We start from the raw sequence: 22,788 nt of genomic DNA on the forward strand, positions 1-22,788 counted from the left end.
GACGTGCAGTCAGGCTCAATTGGAGATGCTAAATTCCCCCTTGGTGTGAATGGGTTTGTGTGTCTGCCCTGTGATGGACTGGCGACCTGTCCAGGGTGTTTCCTGCCTTCCGCCCAATAACCGCTGGGACAGGCTCCAGCACCCCGCCCCAGCAGGATAAGTGGTTTAGACTTATCCTTAATTATCCTTAATTAATGACTGTGGTGGGCTAGAGGTGGGAGTGGGGGTCATTTCTGACGAGCTTAAAGAAGCTTTGTGATTCTAATTTATCCACATACGAGCTAAAAGAGACCAAGAAATTGATGTAAAAAAAGAAAGTGTCCTGGTCGAGACAGTCGCACGGTAGAATCCGGTGGTCTTTTTGGATTTGTTGGAGAAACCTCTCTTTGCTGGTCCTAAACAGTGCCTAACAAAAGGCAGTATGACAGCCACAGTGAAGCAAGGCGTTATTTTCCATAGAAAACTGGAGACCAATCACATTAAATATTGACGACAAGCTACTCATGTTAACGTATGCTTAACAGACTGAAAACAGCCTTCAAAATACTGCTCATGAATCCCAAACTGGCTTTATGAGTGGGTCTCTAAATAAGCAATAACATATGCATAGTCTGTGATCTAACTATTTTACTCACTCTTGACTTTTTCATTGTTTTTGTAAGACTTTTGATGCAATTGAACATGAATTCTTATTTAAATCCCTGAAGTTATTTGGTTTCGGTGATAATTCCCAGTCCACCATTAAAATGCTTTATAACGGTATAAACAGCTCTGTAGTACATTTATGGCATTAAGCTTACGTTCTTATCCAGAGCGAGTTACAATTTGATCATTTTACACAGGAAGGCCAAGGCAGTGTTAGGAGTCTTGCCCAAGGACTCTTATTGGTATAGTGTAGGGTGCTCACCCAGGTGGGGGATCAAAACCCCGTCCACAGCATAGAAAACAGGTGTTACCCACTACACTACACCACACCAACCACTCTGTGAATACATGTACTTCTAAAACATTTCAGCTTAGTTGGAGTGTTTAGTTTCATCTCATTTTATCTATGAAAAATACTATTGATCAATATTCACAAATATCCTCTATTGTAAGGTATTTCAAGTCATCATTCACTCATTCATCTTCTGTGCTGCTTACCCCTGGGTGGTAGGGGGTGCTGGACCCAATAATAGCACTCATTGGGCAGAATGCAGGAAACACCCTGGAAAGGTCACCAGTTCAGACACCCATACGTTCACACCTAGAGGCAATTTAGTATTTATACACTACATTGGCAAAAGTTTTCAGTCACCCATTCAAATCATTGAATTCAGGTGTTCCAGTCACTTCCATGGCCACAGGTGTATAAAGCCGAGCCCCTAGGCCTGCAGACTGCTTCTACAGACATTAGTGAAAGAATGGGTCGCTCTCAGGAGCTCAGTGAATTCCAGCGTGGTGCCGTGATCGGACGCCACCTGTGCAGCAAGTCCAGTCGTGAAATTTCCTCACTACTAAATATTCCAGTCCACTGTCAGTGGGATTATAACAAAGTGGAAGTGATTGGAAACGACAGCAACTCAGCCACGAAGTGGTCGGCCACGTAAAATGACAGAGCGGTCAGCAGATGCTGAGGGGCATAGTGCGCAGAGGTCACCAACTTTCTGCAGAGTCAATCACTACAGACCTCCAAACTTCATGTGGCCTTCAGATTAACTCAAGAACAGCGTAGACAGCTTCATGGAATGGGTTTCCATGGCCGAGCAGCTGCATCCAAGCTTTACACCACCAAGCGCAATGCAAAGCGTGGAATGCAGTGGTGTAAAGCACCACCACTGGACTCTAGAGCAGCGGAGACGTGTTCTCTGGAGTGACCAATCACGCTTCTCCGTCTGGGAATCTGATGGACGATCCTGGGTTTGGCGGTTGCCAGGAGACGGTACTTTAACTGCATTGTGCCGAGTGTAAAGTTTGGTGGAGGGGGGATCATGGTGTGGGGTTGTTTTTCAGGAGTTGGGCTCGGCCCCTTAGTTCCAGTGAAAGGAACTCTTAAAGCTTCAGCACCAAGAGATTCTGGACAATTTCATGCTCCCAACTTTGTGGGAACAGTTTGGGGACGGCCCCTTCCTGCTCCAACATGACTGCTCAACAGTGCACAAAGCAGGTCCATAAAGACGTGGATGAGCCAGTTTGGTGTGGAAGAACTTGACTGGCCTGCACAGAGTCCTGACCTCAACCCCATAGAACACCTTTGGGATGAATTAGAGTGGAGACTGTGAGCCAGGCCTTCTCGTCCAACATCAGTGTCTGACCTCACAAATGCGCTTCTGGATGAACGGTCAAAAATTCCCATAAGCACACTCCTAACCCTTGTAGAAAGCCTTCCCAGAAGAGCTGAAGCTGTTATAGAACAATATAAACATACTTTGGGATATATGCATTCATATATATATATATATATATATATATATATATATATACATACATATACACATACACACACACACACACACACACACACACACACACACACACACACACACACACACACCTGCTGTTGGAAGAAAACCTTGTATCTCGATTTTTGTTGTTTTTCAGTTTTTGACAGTTTTAAAATGCCAGTTGTCCTTTACATTGTGTGTAAATTTCATGACTGGACCAAAAGAAACGGCCCCAAAACAACTTGGGAAAAAAAAAATCTGGTTCTCATTAAAATGAGCCTTTTCCTGTAAAGTTACCATTTTGGAGATACCAGGTTTTCTTCCGATAGCGATATGACACACACACATTGGTACGTACATTATATTGGTTGTGAATGTGATACTTTCAATTCTTTATTTTGTCATTTCCACCCTTTTCACAGCCTTAATCAAGCAGCGTCCATCTTCATTCATCAATAAAGAATAAAAAATAAAGGCAAAAATCTCGAGAGCTCTGAGAAGATAATGTGTTTATTGAATGAAGATAAACAAGGACAGGACTCTGAGCTCCGTAAAATAAAAATAAATAAAATCATCCATTCTCTCTGAAAGAGACAAGCAAAAGATGCGATTTCCTGCGTTTTCTTTTGTAGAGCATTCCCAAACCCACAGGATTCACCGTGAATTCAGCCGTGCTGTTCCGTTACTTCTTCCAATCAGAGCAGTGGCGTATTGTTTTGGCACATGAGATGGAGGAAGAAAACTATGAGCAATGAAGTTTACAGTAGGCAGAGGGGGTCTTAGTGAGCAATATTTGAGAATGCACTCAAAAACGGGACAAGGCAGCACTCATCTTCCTGCCCTTTCATACTTTTGCCATTAATCATGAACCTCTCCTTTTGTGCGAACAGCTTCATATAAATACAATCATACGACTAAAATATCCCTATCTGAAGACCTTTTTTTTGCCAGAAAACAGTGCAAAGACACTGGAAATGTGTCGGTTTATCCATCTTCTGTACAACTTCACCCAGGAATGCAATCCTGAGTGTGATCACGCTAAATTTTTCCCTTATTCCGGCATTCCAATCATCCAACGGCTGGGATGTGAGTGATGATAAAGCAAAAAAAAGGAAATCATTAAAGCGCTTGAAAGAAATTTGGATATAATTATCTGAGTGCAAGCATAATTACTCTAGATCAACAGAGCAGAAGGAACAAAAAGTGAAATATTTTTGATCATCGTGTTGTTTGTGGATGGATCACAAGTTCTAAAACTGACTCTAGTCCTAAACAGGAGCCACTGGGGACCTGAACCACTTCTACCTTTAGCACTTTGTCACAGTGTCTGTCACAGATTCATATGCAGACAGAGCAAGATAAAAACCTTCAGCATTTACTTAATAACAGCTCTACTACTAAATATTAGAAGTATTTCTAAGATTTCTGAAAACTTTCACAAACTGCTTTGGTTGCCCATCTGTCAAATTAGTATTAACCGTTTACATCCATGCTAGTTTGTGTGGTTTGGCTTTTAAAGGATTGAAGAAAGAAAAAAAACACGTTTGAACGCGATGACTGCAGATGACAGCAGGTTGCAGGGACGCTGTGAGGAGATTCAGCCCAACAATAGGGAATCCAGAGAGGTAACAAGCGAGCGCGAGTGCTGAGGACGGAAAGAGTGCTTTTGTGCATTTGGAGATCTACCTTTTGTTCCTAGGCCTGAAGTCAGAGTGTGTGTGACAGATAAAGTGGGGGGTGAGTCTGAACAGCAGTGTTTTGGACAGGGTATGGGCGCTATAATGAGAATTGGTTTGGAGGACTGAGGAGGCGGGAGAACGGATGACTCAAGGTTTGAGTTGTTTGTAAGAGTGAAATTAGATGTGGTCTTTGAAGGCGTCCAGGTTGAAGGCAGTGTCCAGGAAACGCTTCAGCTCCAGCAGGTGGGAATTCTTGCTTCCGGTAGCAGGAGCGGCAGCAGGTTCACGACCAGCGTACCTACACACACAAACGCATGCACAAAAAAGACCATGATCTACACGTTTACTGTACCTTTATGCTAATAAACAGCATACGGCCTTATGGACAGATACTGTGATCAGATTTAAAAAAAAAGTGATTAACCCGCAGCATCACATTTTGGAATATGTAAACCAATTATATAAGTAGGGCTGTATGGATAGATGTATGTATGTATGTATGGATGGATAGATGGATGAATGGATGGATGGATAGATGCATAGATGGATGTATGGACGTATGGATAGATGGATGCATAGATGAATATATGTATGTATGCATCTATCTATGTATGTACATATGGATGAATGGATAGATGGATGTATGCATAGATGGATATATGGATAGATAGATGTGTATGTATGTATGTTTGTATGGATGGATACATAGATGAATGTATGTATCTATGTATGTACATATGGATGAATGAATGTATGGATAGATGTATGCATAGATGGATAGATGGATCCATGAATGGATGTATGGATAGATGTATGCATGTATGGATGTGTATGTATGGATGGATGTAGGGGTCTATGTATGTACGGATGGATGGATGGATGGATGGATAGATACATGTATGCATGCATGCATGGATGCTTTATTGATCCCCAAGGAAATTTAGCAGCCAGTAAGAGTCACACAACACAGCACCGTTACAATAAGGGTGGTTATATAATAACCAATTATATATCGATTATGATATTATTAAAGTTATTTACTGTTATACTGGTTGTAAATGTGTCCCTGATGCTTTTGATTATTTTGTTATATCCACCTTTTTCACATGGTTAATCTATTTTCATTTATTTAGTTTATTTTTATGTGTATACACACACACACACACACACACACACACACACACACACACACACACACACACACACACACACCCTTCCGCCCCAAGTGGTCCTATCGTGGATGGGAACTGTCAAAGAGTAATCTGGAAATAGGAAGTTGGGTTAAAAGTAAAAACACTTTTTATTTAGCTTTTGTTGTCTATGCACTGCACTACTGTAGATTAAGTAGTGGCATGGGTTGGTACAGTAGGGCAATAGTTTGCATTCAGCCTGGCCAGATCTGGACTCTCTCTCTCTAATAACTTCAATGATTTATACACCAAAAAACAAAACAATATAAAAATGTGTGGTCGGACATTTCATGATGGACATTTCAACGGTCAAGCAGGCCAGCCTGGAATTTTGTTCCCCTGCTCTGGACTAGTTTTTACAAAAGATCTCAGATGTCTTCAGGAATATTCTTTGAAGTCAAAAAAAAAAAAAACCCTGATAAAATTTCGTCTTAGCCTCTTTCAAGACTGCTTGGTGCCCAAATTGTAGTTCTTCCATTTCAAACTGGAGCTATGAGGCTAACGCTGCTAACAAACACTAGAAGTCAATAGTAACCTAAATCCCTTTCATAAATACCAGAAAAACTTGGGTAAACAACTTTGCTGATTGACCACATCTGGAGTGCGAAAACGGCCAAAAGTCCATTTTTGCCAAACCACTCCTTTAACATTTCATGGGATGGAGTTCCACTTAGTATTCTACTAACAAAGCTGCTCAGACCAACATCAGTAAAAGGTGACATTGTAAGTTCTAAGTAAAAAGATTTGACTCCCACAAGGACACGTACTTCCTAAATAAAGGCTGTTCAAAAGCAGTGCAGTGTAGGCAGCTGTGGTGTGTCTGTTACTCACTTTTACCACCACGTAGAAAAACGGAGCTACCAGCCCTACTTTCAATTCCTCATTGAGAAAAAGAACCACTTTTCTCTCTGTACATTTACAGAACCAGGCTCTCTGGAGTGATGAAGCTCCATCCAGTACGTTTGGGTCATAGAACAGCAGCGCAGAGACAAACTTCCTAATACTTTCCAAATTTTAGGAAAACAAATGGATGAGCGGGTGTCTACACACGTAAAAAAGGATGGTTCCTTAGTAAATGGGTCTATATAGAACCACAAACACTCAAAGAACCATTTCCATTGTGAAATGGTTCTTCATCTTGATGGAGAATGTGTTCTGTTGTATATGGTTTCTATACAGCACCAAATCAGGTTCTACATGGCACCAAAAAGGGTTTTTCTGCTGTTACAAGCTTGTAATTGTAATAACAGAACAATCATTTTTAGTACTATATCAAACCTTTTTGAAAAGGGTTCTATATCTTTGGCACATCAATATGAAGAACCCTTTCACAATGCAAAGAACACTTTAATCATGCGAAGGGTTCTTTGAGTGTTTATGGTTCTATATAGCCATTTACTAAAGAACCTTTGAAGAACCATCTTTTTTTAAGTGTGCTACTGCAGTAAAGCGGTTTCTCTGCATTGTCCATTTGCTGCTGTATTATGATGTGTATTATTTAGGTGAACAAGAGCGTATTTACCAGACAGGCTTGGCGCGGTCGATGGTGGTGCGCATGCGGGGCTTCACGTAGTCATAGTAACCCTGATTCTTATGCTCCTCCTGACACCAGACCAGGTCAGCGTTGTGGTACTTCTCTGTCTCTGCCTTGACCAGATCAAAGGGGAATGGAGACAGCTGGGGAGAGACAATCGGAGATCATTTATGCAACAGGATCCCCTCTATAGTTTCACAAGTGATCACAACCTCAACCTCGTCTGACAGGCAAAGTGCTTTTCATCATGATACGATCGTCTTAAGCCCTGCGCTCACAGTGGCCGCGACGTGACAAGGCAGCCGGGGGTCATTCATGAGAGCTGGCATATTCCGGTGACAGAAGGCAATGCGAACGTGGGCAGAGTTGGCGACGTGAAGTTGACTGGCGTTTAACTTTATGCGAGTAAGGAGCCAAAAAGAGGTGGCACTGAATTGAGCACTGGGCAAGTTCTCTAATTGAGCAGCGTAGTTCGTGCTTTATCTCTGCCACGGTAAGCCCCATTTTTGGTTCCTAGATAACTTTCTACTACAGATGCCATAATGGGGGTGAAACTTTCGCCACAAACAGAGAGTAATCACAAGACCAAATACCAGTTTCAGAAGTGCATGTGTCTCTTTCATGGCAAGGTTTTGGTATCAAAATGCATTTGCATTTAAAATATTAACAGAAAATTTGTTTAAAAAGTAAAAAACTGTTTTTTTTAATAAAGAGTATATACTAAAAAGCATATCTTGTGGAGACCTAAAGGCCCATGTGTATGTACAGACGATTACATTTACGGCACTTGGCAGACGCCCTTATCCAGAGCGGCTTACAATTTGATCTTTTTTTTTTTACACAGGTAGGCGAAGGCGGTGTTAGGGGTCTTGCCCAAGGACTCATATTGGTATAGTGTAGTGTACTTGCCCAGGCAGGGGACTGAATCCCAGTCTCCAGTGCAGAAGGCAGAGGTGTAATCCACCACACTACACCAACCACCAATTGGTTACCAATGACCTACACCACAACCCATCAACAAAGCCATCCATCCATCCATCCATCCATCCATCCATCCATCCTCCGCTTCTCCGGGGTTCGGGTCGCAGGGGCAGCATCCTGAGCAATGAGGCCCAGACCTCCCTTTCCCCAGCCACTTCCACTAGCTCCCTGGGAGGGATTCCGAGGCGCTCCCAGGCCAGCTGGGCGATATAGTCACACCAGCGTGTCCTGGGTCTTCCCCGGGGTCTCCTCCTCGGTGGACTTGCCTGTGACACCTCCCGAGGGAGGCGTCCAGGAGGCATCCTAACCAGATGCCCGAACCACCTCAACTGGCTCCTCTCGACGTGAAGAAGCAGCGGCTCTACTCCGAGTCCCTCCCAGATGACCGAACTTCTCACCCTATCTCTAAGGGAGAGTCCAGCCACCCTGCGGAGGAAACTCATTTCGGCCGCTTGTATTCGCGATCTCGTTCTTTCGGTCATTACCCAAAGCTCATGACCATAGGTGAGGGTGGGAACGTAGATCGACCAGTAAATCGAGAGCCTTGCTTTATGGCTCAGCTCTTTCTTTACCACAACAGACTGGTAAAGAGCCCGCATCACTGCTGACCCAGCACCAATCCGCCTGTCCATCTCCCGCTCCCTTGTACCATCACTCGTGAACAAGACCCCGAGATACTTAAACTCCTCCACTTGAGGCAAGAGCTCATCTCCGACCCAGAGAGGGCTCTCCACCCTTTCCCGTGTGAGCCATCTCTTAGTAAGTGCAGTAAACTCTTGTGAAATGCTGATATTCTCCTGATTACTATAATATAACATCCTTTTGCATTCTAAGGAAGCAATGAGACAAAACCTTTTCAAACACGTGCACCTTGACAGAAAAGCAGTTATCCACCCTGGATGCCTTCTTTACAGTCTTTCTTCCAACATGGAGGAAAAGCTGGTTTTGGATGTTTTAGAACACCTGAAGCTGCACAGCACCTCACACAACGGTTCATACAACCGAAACACGACCGTTTTCAATTTAGATTCAATTTTCAAAATGTTTATCGATCATCTCACCGCCTAAGACATGCTTATATATTCTCTTCCATAAAAAGAAACACACACTAGCATGTTCTCAAGCGGCTCAGTATAAGATGGAAACCAAGACCAGCCTCAACAGCAGAGAGGCCAAGTTTCAGTTTGATTAAATAAACACATCAAAAGATGTAGAAGAACTTGTATCCCCGTGATGGAATGAGGAAACTGTGGAGGAAAGCAAGAAACTGCTGCTGATAAAGCATACCAGCTCATCTGTTAACCACGGTGGCATGGGCTGCCAGGGGAACCAGAACGATTACCTTTAAATGAAGGTGCGAGGGTATGTAAGTGGGTGCATCTAGTACCTGCTCGATGCGAGCGATGGCCACAGCGTTCTCCATATGACGAGCTTTGCGCTCGCGTGTGAGCTCATAGAAGACTTTCCCTGTGCAGAAGATCAGACGCTTCACTTCAGCTGGGTTCTGGGTTGCAGGGCCCTCCTCCAGGATCACACGTTGGAAATGGGTGCCTGAAAAGACATGGACACTCTTAATATAGCTTTGATAGTCTAACATTAGGTGGGCTGAGTGTATATGTGCACTCTGAGCTTTATTCAGTGCTCTTAAAATCTCTCAAAAATGCAGCATATCTGGAGTAAGAGAGATTCAGCTGTGTGCTTCATTGCACCTCTGACCTGGCAGCATTAGGTCAAAGTTGGACTTGGCCTCTGGGTGGCGCAGCAAAGATTTAGGAGTGAAGATGATGAGCTAAAGGAGAAGAGAACGATAATCTTTAAACGTCCATTGTCAGCGAGCAGCTTTGTGATTTAACCCTCCGTTTGCATACAGTCGTATCCAAAAGTTAAAAATACCCCAGTTTTATTTTCTAATTGAACATTCAACACGTTAACACATTCTCTACAGGAACACATTTAAATTTCCTGAAACTGTTCATGCACAATTTCATTTGCTGGGTTTAACATATCGGAAAAAATAAAACAAAATTAATACCATCAACAAAACATGTTATTTAACCAGTGGTAAACTCACTGGCTTCCGGAAAGGCAGCAAAATCTGCCTCCTCAGAACGTGGAAGTAGTTGGCAGGAGTGGAGCAGTTCACCACGATCCAGTTACAGTCATACAGCTGACGCACATCAAAGTCATCAGTGATTTTCTGCAACCACAGTTTGAAATCCTTCAGGTTCATTCAAAAATAACCCCAGCCAGTGAAGACAAACAAACACGGTTTGTGTTGAAATCAATAACACAAATGAAAACAAAACAAACGAAATAAAAACAGCACGTCTTACAGGGAAAACATCAGGATCGTCATTGCACATTTGCAGGAAGCGCTCAGGACGAGCAGATGAGTGCTCAGGACCCTATGAGAAAGAAAGAAAGACAGAGGCGGAGAACTGATTAATACTTAAATAGGAAAGACAGTGAACAGTGAGATGCACACTATAAATAAAATATCGTAAAATATGATCTTTGCTGGTGGATGCTTGAAATTCCATGTTGCATCTTGGCAAGTGAAATCATCTTAAGCTGGGACTTCACTACGCAGCATGTTCCCTGATTCTAAGCCCGATTTGCCCCTTGTGACAAATGTTCACAATCTGAAGCGATTCTCCAGGTCAGGAGCTCGATCGGAAGCCACTGACAACGCGGATGATCTGTTGGTGTGAGCGGAGAAACGAATAATCTTCAGCCCTCCGTTCGAGCTCTGAAGTGATCAGAGACGATCACTGTTTGATATTTATGACTCAAACCATTCACGGGTCCTGCAACTCATTGAGTTATTCAAACAGCCAATCAGAGAGCCGGAAGAGCGGAGAAACAAGTGATGAGACGCTGCGTGAACACTGCCTGAACAGCCGAGTGGGGACAGAGGAGCTAAAACGCAGGCAGATAAGAGCCGATATCATGTTTATAATGTTGGATACAGACGTCAGGTCACTCTTTACAATTCAAATCAGCTCAACTGCCTGTCTCACTGTAAAATCAGCCTCTCTCACCACAAATTGAGCATTGAATTATAAGCTGCACTTATATTTCATTGTATTGTAATGTATTTCACTGTATTGTATTGTAGTGTATTGCATTGCATTGAATGGCACAGAGTTCTGTGTTAAACTCTGTTCCTTTCTCTCTGTATCTACAGTGACTTTAGTTTCTATCAGTATCTGAGCTCAGGACCGTCTTTCTCTCTAACCTTCTGGTAACTATCAAAGATACTTTCTCTAGACAGACAAAGCACTTCTGGTAAGTCGCTCTGGATAAGAGCGTCTGCTAAACACTGTAAATGTAAATTCATCGCCAGTTTGTGCTTTTGAGGCACATAAAAACACAAATCCGATCCAGTAAGTTTAGCTCCGTTTGTGTCGTGATCTGAGGAGATCTGGGAGTTTGAGTTCTTATTCGTAGCCCAAACACGTTACGCATGTTATTCTCTCTCTTCGCCTTGTCGTCTAGTGTGAGCTCCTTACAACAAAGACAAATTCTGTGACAAACTGATGTTAAGTCTGTGATGATCTACGTTTTAGAAATCGGTACAGATTTCTAAAATGGAGAGCATCACAAGTTCCCCCAGCGTACAGCCTTAAATCTAGTGGACAGTTGATCTAATATTTCTCGTTTTGAGGTTGTTTCAAGAACTCATGCCTATTACCAAACTTATCCTAAACATTTTACTTGTTAAAGAACTGAAGTTATTCTACTGCCAGATACCTTTGCTTGCTTTAAGCAAATAGAAAAATCTCATCTGCCAACAGAATAAGACAATATTTCTAGACACTTATACAAGTAAAGACAGAAGTTAAGGAAGAATCTTATGATACTCTAGTTTGAAGATGTTTTTACTTGCCAAGATTTTATTTTTTGCAGAATAAAAGCTGCACTACACGTTTTGCATTTTCCACACTACTAAAAGCCTTTAATTCATTAGAAGGTTTATGATTTACTGCATTTAGAAGTATATATTACACAGACCAAAGGAAAGACAAGTAATGGGGGTGAATTATGGGTAACGTAGTCTCACCATGCCCTCCATTCCATGTGGCAGCAGCAGAACTATGCCGTTCTGGCGGACCCATTTGGCCTGTCCGGGGCAGATGAACTGGTCAATTATACACTGAGCTGTGTTGTGAAAGTCTCCAAACTGGGCCTCCCACAGAACCAGAGAGTTAGGACTGGCCATAGCAAAGCCCAACTCAAAACCTGAGAGAGACAAAGAGAGAGAGGGAGATGGAGGAATAGTGGGATGGGCTAAAACACATGATATTTAGAGTCATATATATGTCTGTGCCTTTGAGCCCCTCTACAGGACAGACATATTTTCAGCTGGGCTACACTCTGCTTCAGGTTGGGCGCAGCTAATCGGACATACAGGCACATACAGTTCACCGCAAGACAAAGAAAGTGGTAAATCTGAAAAAATAAAATTGTACCGTCATCAAATTTACATATAAAAACTAAGACGACATGCAGGTTCGCTGGTGGCTCGCATGGTAAATAATACAGGCTTACTGTGTTGTAAACATTGCTACTTTATCACCATCACTCTAAATTGCACTAAACACTGTATTGTACTTTATACCCTGGTATTATTGCAGTCTATTACTGCAGTATTCACATTTGCACCAACAATTACTGTACAAGTTTACTCTGCATACTTATCTTTGACATATGCTGCTCTCACAGGACATGCTACCCCATTGCACACTCTCCACTCCCTCTGTATGTATGTATGTATGTCTATTATATTTATACTTGCATATCTATATTTTTGAACACTACCATATTTCTGCACTTTATATGTAAATAATACTGTATTTTGCACTTCTGGTTAGACGCTATTTTATTGGGTCTGTACCTGTAATTTGCACCATCACAATGAAGTTGAATCTGATCTAATTTAATCTAAATCCGTAAGCATCTCTACAATAAACCATTTCACATCAAAATTCTCTGAGCGACTGCACATATCAACGATTTCATTATGCAGGAATTCCCTTTCAATCAGGTATTTAAATAAGCCACATACAGTCTGGAATAAAAGGTACCATGAAGGTTTTCGAAAAGCTTAAAATTAGATTATTATTGGTTATTCATGTCATAATACATACACTTAGAAAGCCTTAATAAGCAGTTATAACATAGAACCTATATAGAGCTAAATATGGAAATACTACAGACAAAGACTTCACATTATTACATATTTTCTTGGACATTTTAGGACATTTGAATACTATGAGCATGAAGAAGTCGGCATGGATGAGTGCGAGTGCAGTAAAACGTAGAGCATACAGACCCAGCACTCCATACTCAGACAGCGAGCTGTTGCACACGGTGTAGGGAGCTTGGTTGGGGGCGACGTGGTTCATGGGGATGCAGGTCCTCTTATCCACGTTCTGGTCATGGAGGACATGGTGACGGTGACTATGGGAAAAGAGCGAGTCATTATAGAGTTCCCAAACAATTAAACTGTGTAGCACAATTTTTTGGCCTTACAGACGAGCAGGGATTTCAAATCCAGCAATATTAAATAAGGGTTGAATAACTATGACTTGGCTATATTAAGAAAACTTCTTTATGCCGAAATATGACATCACACATCTTTAAAATCAATTTGAATGAACTGATACACAGGCCACTTAAAAGTCTTAGGCGTCTTCATAAAAGCTTGAATTTGTAAATCCTTATAGTCTCAACAGAGTTCAAATAAGCTTCAAAGCAACTGTATATAACAGCTGTTATTTGTGATTGTAGCTTATAGAGTCCTGTTTAAATGGATTTACATTATACATGAATACAAATCATTGTAGCTATAGGCTTATTATTCTTATAGAACCTTTTAATGAACCACTAGAGGTTCTGTTTTGCTTGTTCCAGCATATTCCATCTTAAATACTGTAATGCATATTGTTTATGATGAAAATTTATGAAGTATTATCACAATATTTTTGCCTCCTACACTCAATTCAATGCGTTTACTCTGCATGCATATCTTCTGCCATCACTTACTCTGCATCTTGCAGCATTAAGAACTACTTATGAAGTAAATGACTACTAATTATCTAGCGTGAAGCACCTGAAGGTTCCTCGCTCCACATCTTGACCACTCAAACGGACATGGATGCCCTCTTTGAGCAAAGAGCCAAAGGCCATGTACTCTCCCAGAGCCCAGTCCACTGTCCGGTTCCGGATCATCTCAGCACGGCCCTTCAGAATACGACTCAGGCCTGGGAGAGAGAAGGGAGAGGAGGTTTGATTTGACATTATTTTCAACAAAACTGTTACATCTTTTAAACCACATGACTGTTATCCTTAGAAACGGCAGCTGGAACACCCGAGGGGTCCACAAACCACAATTAAAAACTTCTGTAATTTGTTAAAAGGCTCATTTGCTGCCATCTGTAGAATAAGCAAGACCAATACTGTGATAATTATGAAAAGATATATTATGCAGTCCTGATGTTTGTGTTGAAATACCTCCGTGAATGGTGAAGTCTTCCACAGGTACGGATGACGCCACCTGCCCAATGTGATTGAGCTCCTCTTCACTCAGTCCAGTAGAAGGACAGCTCATGCTTTTGGGCTGACCATCCAAAGTGAAAAAACCTGGACACAAACACAGTTGTGTCATACTTGGACATGTGTTTTAATGAGCCATGCCTCTGTGTTTCTAGAATACCACCACACACCGGGCCAGGGGGAGTCCAGCCAGTGCTTAATGTGAAGGATCTTCTCATCCTTGGAGCGACCGTGAGCCTCCTCGCAGATTTTGTCATATTTGGCTATCTCCTCCTGCACACACAGACAAATACCACAGCTGATTAAGTTAAAGAAATACACATAAAACACTACAGCATGTGCGCTACACTTCATGTAGTCCTTGTCCACCTCATAAACTGCAGAAACTACAGCAGGCAAACTTTTGTAAAGTCGCCTACAAGAACTTGACAAACATTTAAATCAAAAGTACATCAAGTCTGTGGTCTCTGCACGTTTGAATTCTGTGCAAATCTGATTTTGATACAGTTACAGCTCTTTAGGAAGCAATTTATTGGAGCCTATCACGAAGCCAATCACCATGATTTGAGCCAACGCAACTTTTTTGGTATGATTCAGTTCAGAGGACTGGAGAAACTATTAGTTTGAGTGGAAGTAGGCGGCACGCAGCAGTGAAACAGAGACGGCACAACACTTTTTCTTTCCTGATACTAAAAGCTTAAATATTTATTGATATTTCTATTTTAAAAACACTAAAACTACAAAATGATCTAATGATGAAGTAATTCACTTAAGATGATCTAAAAAAATAGTCTACACAGGAAGAACTACACGGGTAACATCACACCACAGTGTGAATGAGTAGAGCTTTCCAAGACATCTGTTGCAGGATTGGATCAAATCCATTCACTTTAACTCCACACTTTTTATGCAGACACCGGCACAGTTTTTTAATTTTTAAAGATTTTTACATTAAGAAGTAGCTTAAAATAGGTACACATTTTTATTAAATATTACTGTAGTCCATCTATATTATGATAACTTTCTACAAATCAATACCTCTAAAGCGGAGGGGAAAACAGGCTGAAGAAACAAAGCAGTTGATGACCCAGTTTAACCAATCATAGAAGTCAGTAGATTGAGTTTACGCTGGCAAACAAATCGAAGGAATCTTTTGTTGTGTAATGTGTTTACTGCCGTGGTATACATACATGATCATATGCAGTATTGTGTGTGCATGTGCTGTAATTGTGTTTAGACTGCTTATTTTTGTCACACCTGTCACTTAAAAAATAAATAAAAAAAAAGCTGGGCCTAATCTGGACATCAGTCCACCAGGCTAGGTGTCTGGGACCTGTGTGCAAGAAAGAACCTTCAATTCTTCAGACATACAGCTAAGCTCTCTGGTTTGTGACAGGCTTGGATTCAATGTCCGCTGAACCACTGTCATATCCAACAGTGACCTCGCTGTCTAACAAGTAAAAGGCCACTTTGGGAGCACCAGTGGCCACCGGGGCAACTAGCATCAGCGTAAATCACGATGGTAAGTTGGTAAAGCAGCAGTAAGGAACTCAAACTGGGGAATCACTGATAAGCCCTAAAGCTCGTCAGACACAAGCGATGTTTGGTCTGCATTTCACAGTGTGTCACTGTGAGGATCCAGTGTAATTTGCACCTCATCTGGCAAACAACAGGAAGGAAACCGAGGCGAGGTTTGGTGGGCAGAGTGTAGTGGGTATCCGCTTAATGGGAGATGTGTGGCGTATAACTTCATTTTCGTGGCAAGATATGTTGTGGGCAAGTACAGTTTAGTGGGTAATTGTTTTTTGTTGGAAAGAGTGTGGTTGATAATTGTGGTTTGGAGGGCAGCGTGTGGTTTGGAGGGCAGCGTGTAATCTGACCTCGTACTCCTGCCGTGTGACGACGCCCTCGGCAATGAGTTTTTCTGCGTATTTCTGCAGGACAGCCTTCTGCTTCTTTATCTGCTTATACATCAGCGGCTGAGTGAACATGGGCTCATCCATCTCATTATGGCCGTTACGGCGATAGCACACCTATGCAAGAAGAGATGGAGACACGAAAGCATAAAAACACAAAAGTTCATTTCCAGCCAACAAGTAGACTGACAGGGCCAAGATCAGACGGGGTTTCTAATGCAAGTCTATATAAAAAGGCAGGAAATAGTCTTTTCTAACACTGTGTGAACACACACTTACCAGGTCGACCACTACATCTTTGTGGAAAGTGGCTCTCCATTCAGCTGCTACGTTGCACACGTACATGACGGCCTCTGGGTCATCCGCGTTAACATGGAAGATGGGGGCATTGACCACACGTGCTACATCGGTGGGGTATGGAGAGGAGCGCGCCATACGGGGGTCTGTAGTGAAGCCAATCTGTGCCAGAGAGAGAGAGAGAGAGAGAGAGAGAGAGAGAGAGAGAGAGAGAGAGAGAGAGAGAGAGAGAGAGAGAGAGAGAGAGAGAGAGAGAGAGAGAGGGAGAGAGAGAGAGAAGGAGAGAGGGAGAGAGGGAGAGGGAGAGAGAGAGAGAGAGAGAAGGAGAGAGGGAGAGGGAGAGAGGGAGAGGGAGAGGGAGAGAGGGAGAGAGAGAGAGAGAGAGAGAGAGAGAGAGAGAGAGAGAGAGAGAGAGAGAGAGAGAGAGAGAGAGAGAGAGAGAGAGAGAGGGAGAGGGAGAGAGGGAAAGGGAGAGGGAGAGGGGGAGAGAGGGAGAGGGAGAGAGAGAGAGAGAGAGAGAGAGAGAGAGAGAGAGAGAGAGAGAGAGAGAAGGAGAGAGGGAGAGAGGGAGAGGGAGAGAGAGAGAGAGAGAGAGAGAAGGAGAGAGGGAGAGAGGGAGAGGGAGAGGGAGAGAGAGAGAGAGAGAGAGAGAGAGAGAGAGAGAGAGAGAGAGGGAGAGCGGGAGAGAGAGAGAGAGAGAGAGAGAGAGAGAGAGAGAGAGAGAGAGCGAGAGAGACAGACACACAGAGAGAGAGAGAGAGAGAGAGAGAGAGAGAGAGAGAGAGAGAGAGAGAGAGAGAGAGAGAGAGAGAAGGCTTAGAAGGCATTATTCATGGATGTGTGGGATTTTATGCTTGTGTGAAATGTGTATGTGTACCTGGTTGTTGACAACCACATGCACGGTGCCATGGGTAGTGTATGAAGGCAGGTCGCTCAGATGGAAAGTTTCGTAGACAATGCCCTGTCCGGCAAAAGCGGCATCACCATGGAGTAGGATAGACATCACCTAAAACACACAGAGCAAACAAACACAATTTTAAAAAGCACACAGTAGCTGTTGCAGTTTACTGAATATTTCTTTCTGTTGTTTCAGCTTCAGTGTGCCTTTTATGTTGTATAAATAGGCTGCTTAGTGTGGTAGATTTCTGCTAAGGGATGCTTCCCTTGGATTGAACTTTAATAGAAGCTGGCAAATGGCGGTACAACGTGTGAAAATTTCATGATGAAAGGCAATAGCTTGGAATAAAATCTCTATAAATTACACTGAAAGCTATTAATGGTTTTTCCTCCTCCTGAAAAGTTACCATTTTGGAGATACAAGATTTTGTTCCTGACATCAACAAGGTATTATAAAGATAAGAAATGATCAATGACTGTAATCAAACCGGTCTTGCCAAATATTTACTTTAAAAATGCATTTAGATTGGATCGCTACTTCAAACCAATATTTGATGACAATATATCGCACTCTGGAAAGGCAGAATGTTTGGATGACAGTAGGTTAAGGGCTGACAGACACCACTACGTTGAACCAGGACTGTGGTGCCGCACTCTTTTCAGAAAGTTTAGGCATGAAGTGACGGCCCAACCTAAAATACGCAACTACGCATGTTTTTAACTTCCTCTTCTTTATCATTCACACAGCAAAATAGACGACACAAGCCTAACTCTGCATAATGTCTGTACCACTTTGTTGTGATTGGTGAGAATTTCCAGTATGCAGGTCTGCTAAACAGCCCCACAGCACAGATGATGTGTATGAATGGCTGGCATGTGTGAGCTGCAGAGTCACTGCCGCATCACTACGGTCAGGCAAAGGTAGTCATAAGACCGTCTGGCTCACAGGTTGGAACTATATTGGAACAGAGCCAGAGAGAGCTGATAACAGAGCTTCCACTTCTCACCGCTCACATGTTCTGTCTGCTATAATTACAGTGTCTCTGCTATAACAGAACAAATATATATCTACTAATTACCTGGAGATCTGAACGGATCAATGGGTTTTAAGGAGTGTCAAGTATCATTACACACACACACACACACACACACACACACACACACACACACACACACACACACACACACACACACACACACACACACACACACACACACACAGTGGAAGAGATTTGTAAAAGATGATGATTCGGCTTCTCACCCGGTTTCCATCCGTGTCCCCACAGTAGAACTGCTCGGCTTTGGTCTTGCCCTGCACCACCGGGTTCACGGCCTCCAAGTGTGAGGGGTTGGCCACCAGAGACAGTGTGATGTTCCGGTCTGTCACACGGTTTATCCTCCTGTGGTACATCCCCAAGTGGTACTTCACATCACCTGAACCCTGTTACACACATGGACACACAGACAGACAGACACTTAGTCCTAACATCTCTAGGAGCCTATTTTTTAAATATTAAGTTAACAGACTCCAACTCTTACTGCATTAGGTTTAAAATAGAAAGGGAAAACATCATCCCTGCTCTGACCTCATCTGCAGCCTCCAGTTTAGAGTCAAACTGGCAGAAGATCTGTTCCAGCTCCTTCCTAATGACGTTGGCCAGAACATTTAAACGCCCTCTGCAGATACAAACACACACACACAGCCCATATTAAATCTTTATTTGAGTCATTAATATTAATTATTCTGACTTAACTGCTATGAAACTAAACTGAGTTAACTAGTTATGACACTACAGACCCTTGCGGTATAGGGTTTAACCAGCCATTGCTGAGCTACCAAGAGCACATTTCTAGCAGAAAGACTATGGGTCGCACCTGTGAGGCATGCCCATGATCACAGTGTCCACACCGTTTGCACTGGATTTATCGATGATGGTTTTCAGGGCGGGGATGAGGCTCTCGCAGCCCTCCAGCCCGAAACGCTTCTCTGATGACCACTTTCTCTGCAGGAACTCCTCAAACCTGATCAGCACAAAAGTCAAACAGCAAATCTCAAAAACATTGTTTTTTTTTTTTTTTTGACCATCTGTCCCAAGATATTCAACAAGTGAGACCTGATAACAGGGAAAAGACAGCTGTTGTCTTCTCTGTGAGCAATCTGAACAAACGTTTATGGACATCCATCCTTTTTACTGAGTTTAGTTTCAGACACACCCATTGCTAACTGTATAAAATCAAGCACATAGCCATGCAATCTCCATAGACAAACAATGGCAGTAGAATGGGTCGTAATGAAGAGCTCAGTGACTTTAAAATGTGGCACCGTCATAGGGTGCCACCTTTTCCACAAGGCAGTTAGAGAAATGTCTCCCCTGATAGATCTGCCCCAGACAACTGTAAGTTACTATGTACTGTAATGTGAAATAAACGTGTCTAGAAGCAACAACAGCTCAGTCACAAAGAGCAAACCATGTAAACTCATAGAGCAGTAAAAATCACCTATACTCTGTTGTATCACTCACTACAGAGCTCCAAACTGCCTCTAGAAGCAATATCAACATAAGAACTGCGCACAGAGAGCTTCATAAAATGGATTTCTATGGCTAAGCAGCTGCACACAAGCCTAAGACCTCTATGCACAGTGCTAAGTGTCGCCTGGAATGATAAAGCATACCGCCATTGGACTCTGGAGCAGTAGAAACATGTTTATGCTTCACTATCTGGAAGTTTGATGAAAAAAATGGTGGTTTGGTGGACACCAGAAGAACAATACACATGAGAAAGCAGAGCGCCAACAGTAAAGTTTGGGATAACGGTCTGGCATTTTTTAGGGGCCCCTCACTTAGATATTTTAGACAATAATATGATTCCAACTTTGCAGCAACAGTTTGGGGAAGGCCCTTTCCTGTTACAGTGTAACTCTGACCCTGTGCACAAAGTGAGATCCATAAGGACCTAGTCTGACAAGATGACTAGAAACGTCAGGTATAAGCCAGGCCTCATCATCCAACATCAGTGTCTGACCTCTTTTGCTCTTTTAACTGAATTGGCACAATTTCCTACAGACACATTCCAAAACCTTGTGAACAGCCTCAAGAGTGGAGGCTGTTATAGCCACAAAGGGGAAGCAACTCCACATTGACGCCCATGATTTTGGAATGGGATGTCAAACAAGCTCAAACAGCTGTGAAGGTCAAGTGTCCACACACTTTTGGCCATAAAGTGCATGTTATTCAAGGCCTGCTAAAATCTAAGCAAACATGCTCATTTATTCAGCTACAGATCATGAAATTCTAATTAAATTCAAAATGGTCAGATTGCAGGGGGAGCGCAACAAACGCTGGTTTCTCAGGGAGGAGAACGAAATCTTGTGGGCTCGAGACCAAGAATGCGAAAATATCCATAACTAGTCTTGAATTATTATTTAACAAATTACGTGTTTCGGTTAAGAAACATAAAACATTGAAAAGAAAGGGCAACCCTCTTTGTTGGCTCCTGTCTTTATCCCCCTGTATACCCCTGTATGTACCTGGTTGAGCGGACCATACGGGCCAGCAGGGTCCTCTTCTCCTCCAGGCTGAACTGCATGACTCCAGGCGTCTCAAACTTTTGCCGGATCCACTGGCACTGCTCCAGGTCATTGATGAACATGAACTCCACTCCTATGTGTTGGCAATACGCCATCTGACAAGAAGCCACAGAGTTTATATTAAACTATAAGAATATTCATAATACCTGATCTGTATTATTTTGACTATATATGCATTAGTGTAGGGATGGGAGCCAGACCCCTCTGCTATGGTTCCCGTGAGCTGTGACTTGGAATTTTGAGGATTTATAGTCTAATTATGTAAGACAGAATTAGTATAGGTGGTACTGGTGCATCCCTATCAATAATAATAACTGATCATTAAGACCCTGTTGTGAATAACACGGCCCAACAGGCAATAATTTAACTTTTTAAATTTAGTGTAGTGAGGGTAAGCAAGTTAAAACTTTAAAAGGTGCCACATATTCTTTAGGCTGATGTTCACTGGAATGATGACTATTTTAAATGACTGACCAGACTAGTGGTGATAAAAGGCTATATTGTGTTTTTCCCTCAGCTGACAAAACACAGACCGGCCACTTAAGTACACGTCCTTGTTTCTACGCTTTTTGTCCTTTTTATCAGCTCCACTGACAACACAGGAGCATTGTGTAGTCCTACAATTACAGACCATAGATCATCTGTTTCTCTGCAGACTAATGAAGTGGTCGGTCAGTTGTTTTAAAATTTTTTTCCCCAAAAAAACTGTTAAAATGTCACTTTTCACAAAAAAAAACCCAAAAAACCCCCCAAAAAACAATAATGATCGATTATCAATTGTAATGCATATACTGGATTGATGATTACACTGACGACTTCCCACATACTGTAATGCAGATGCATCATGCACCCTTTATAGTAGCACAAGTGTGTGTGTGTTTCTCACCTCCAGGCGGCGTATGATCTCCCGCAGTGGCAAGGCGCTCTCCGTGCCCCCAATGAAGGTGGTGGTGGGCAGCCGGAACACTTTATCCAGGTCCGATTCATCCAAGCCATAAAAGCCTACAGGCCAGAACCAGACCACAGGCCAAGAAGACAAGATGAGGAGGAGAAGAGAGGAGAGGAGAGAGGTAAAGGGGCGTAGCAGCCATGAGGATGACGGGCAAGAGAGGAAGATGAAATGGTGAGGAGAAACATTCAGAGCACAAAATAACAAAAAGAAATGATAGAAAAAGACAAAGAAGGAGAGAAGAGGCAAGACAGAAACGGAGAACATAACCAGGTGTGAGTCGAAGCGCGAGTGGAACATAAAAACAGAGTGAACATGTAAAACATTCCATACAGTGACGTGGGAGTGACACGGGTTAGAGAAATGCCAGGTTCATGCCATTTCAAATATTATTGGGAATTAAAGACAAATAACAACGTGACCAAGCCACAGCCACAGTGGGAGCGGGCCATGCAGGGTTAGTGAACAGACGGACGCATGGAGAAAAGATGAGGTGGGCGGAAGAGGAAGGAGTAAAGTGAGGAAAGAAGGAAGGTGGGTTTTAAAATCAAGAATGACAGTGAAAAGAGAATTTGGGGGATGTTGAAATAAAAAAATAAAAAAAGAGAAAAAGATTAACATTGTTTTCATTTTCAGTTCAAACTGATTGGGTTATTTATTAGTGTAGGAATGGCTGGAGCAGCTAGGCTGATGTGCTGATTGTAGCTTTAGTGAAAATTCAGCTTCACTAAAGCGTTATGAATGTTACGTAACATGGAGGCGCTACTGATGAACT

The 22,788-nt window shown here is 42.6% G+C and overlaps 1 protein-coding gene across 3 annotated transcripts in view; it reads right to left on the reverse strand.

Annotated features, from left to right (window-relative positions):
* Positions 1-2,915: 2,915 nt before the first annotated feature.
* ogdha (oxoglutarate dehydrogenase a) overlaps positions 2,916-22,788 on the reverse strand; it is a 51,430-nt gene continuing 31,557 nt past the window's right edge. For all 3 annotated transcript variants that reach the window (XM_017682602.2, XM_037536141.1, XM_017682603.2), the window contains 19 exons: positions 21,951-22,066; positions 21,005-21,159; positions 19,351-19,497; positions 19,062-19,152; positions 18,737-18,916; positions 17,456-17,584; positions 16,561-16,740; positions 16,246-16,398; positions 14,536-14,638; positions 14,324-14,452; positions 13,923-14,073; positions 13,143-13,270; positions 11,871-12,049; positions 10,141-10,212; positions 9,879-10,004; positions 9,524-9,596; positions 9,195-9,358; positions 6,815-6,969; positions 2,916-4,400 (listed from right to left, as the gene is read on the reverse strand). In XM_017682602.2, coding sequence (XP_017538091.1) covers positions 4,280-4,400; positions 6,815-6,969; positions 9,195-9,358; positions 9,524-9,596; positions 9,879-10,004; positions 10,141-10,212; positions 11,871-12,049; positions 13,143-13,270; positions 13,923-14,073; positions 14,324-14,452; positions 14,536-14,638; positions 16,246-16,398; positions 16,561-16,740; positions 17,456-17,584; positions 18,737-18,916; positions 19,062-19,152; positions 19,351-19,497; positions 21,005-21,159; positions 21,951-22,066 — 2,552 coding nt within the window. In that variant the 3' untranslated portion in view covers positions 2,916-4,279. The remainder of the gene's footprint in view (positions 4,401-6,814; positions 6,970-9,194; positions 9,359-9,523; positions 9,597-9,878; positions 10,005-10,140; positions 10,213-11,870; positions 12,050-13,142; positions 13,271-13,922; positions 14,074-14,323; positions 14,453-14,535; positions 14,639-16,245; positions 16,399-16,560; positions 16,741-17,455; positions 17,585-18,736; positions 18,917-19,061; positions 19,153-19,350; positions 19,498-21,004; positions 21,160-21,950; positions 22,067-22,788) is intronic.

This window comes from Pygocentrus nattereri, chromosome 29 (genome assembly GCF_015220715.1).
Source record: "Pygocentrus nattereri isolate fPygNat1 chromosome 29, fPygNat1.pri, whole genome shotgun sequence".
Taxonomy (NCBI): domain Eukaryota; kingdom Metazoa; phylum Chordata; class Actinopteri; order Characiformes; family Serrasalmidae; genus Pygocentrus; species Pygocentrus nattereri.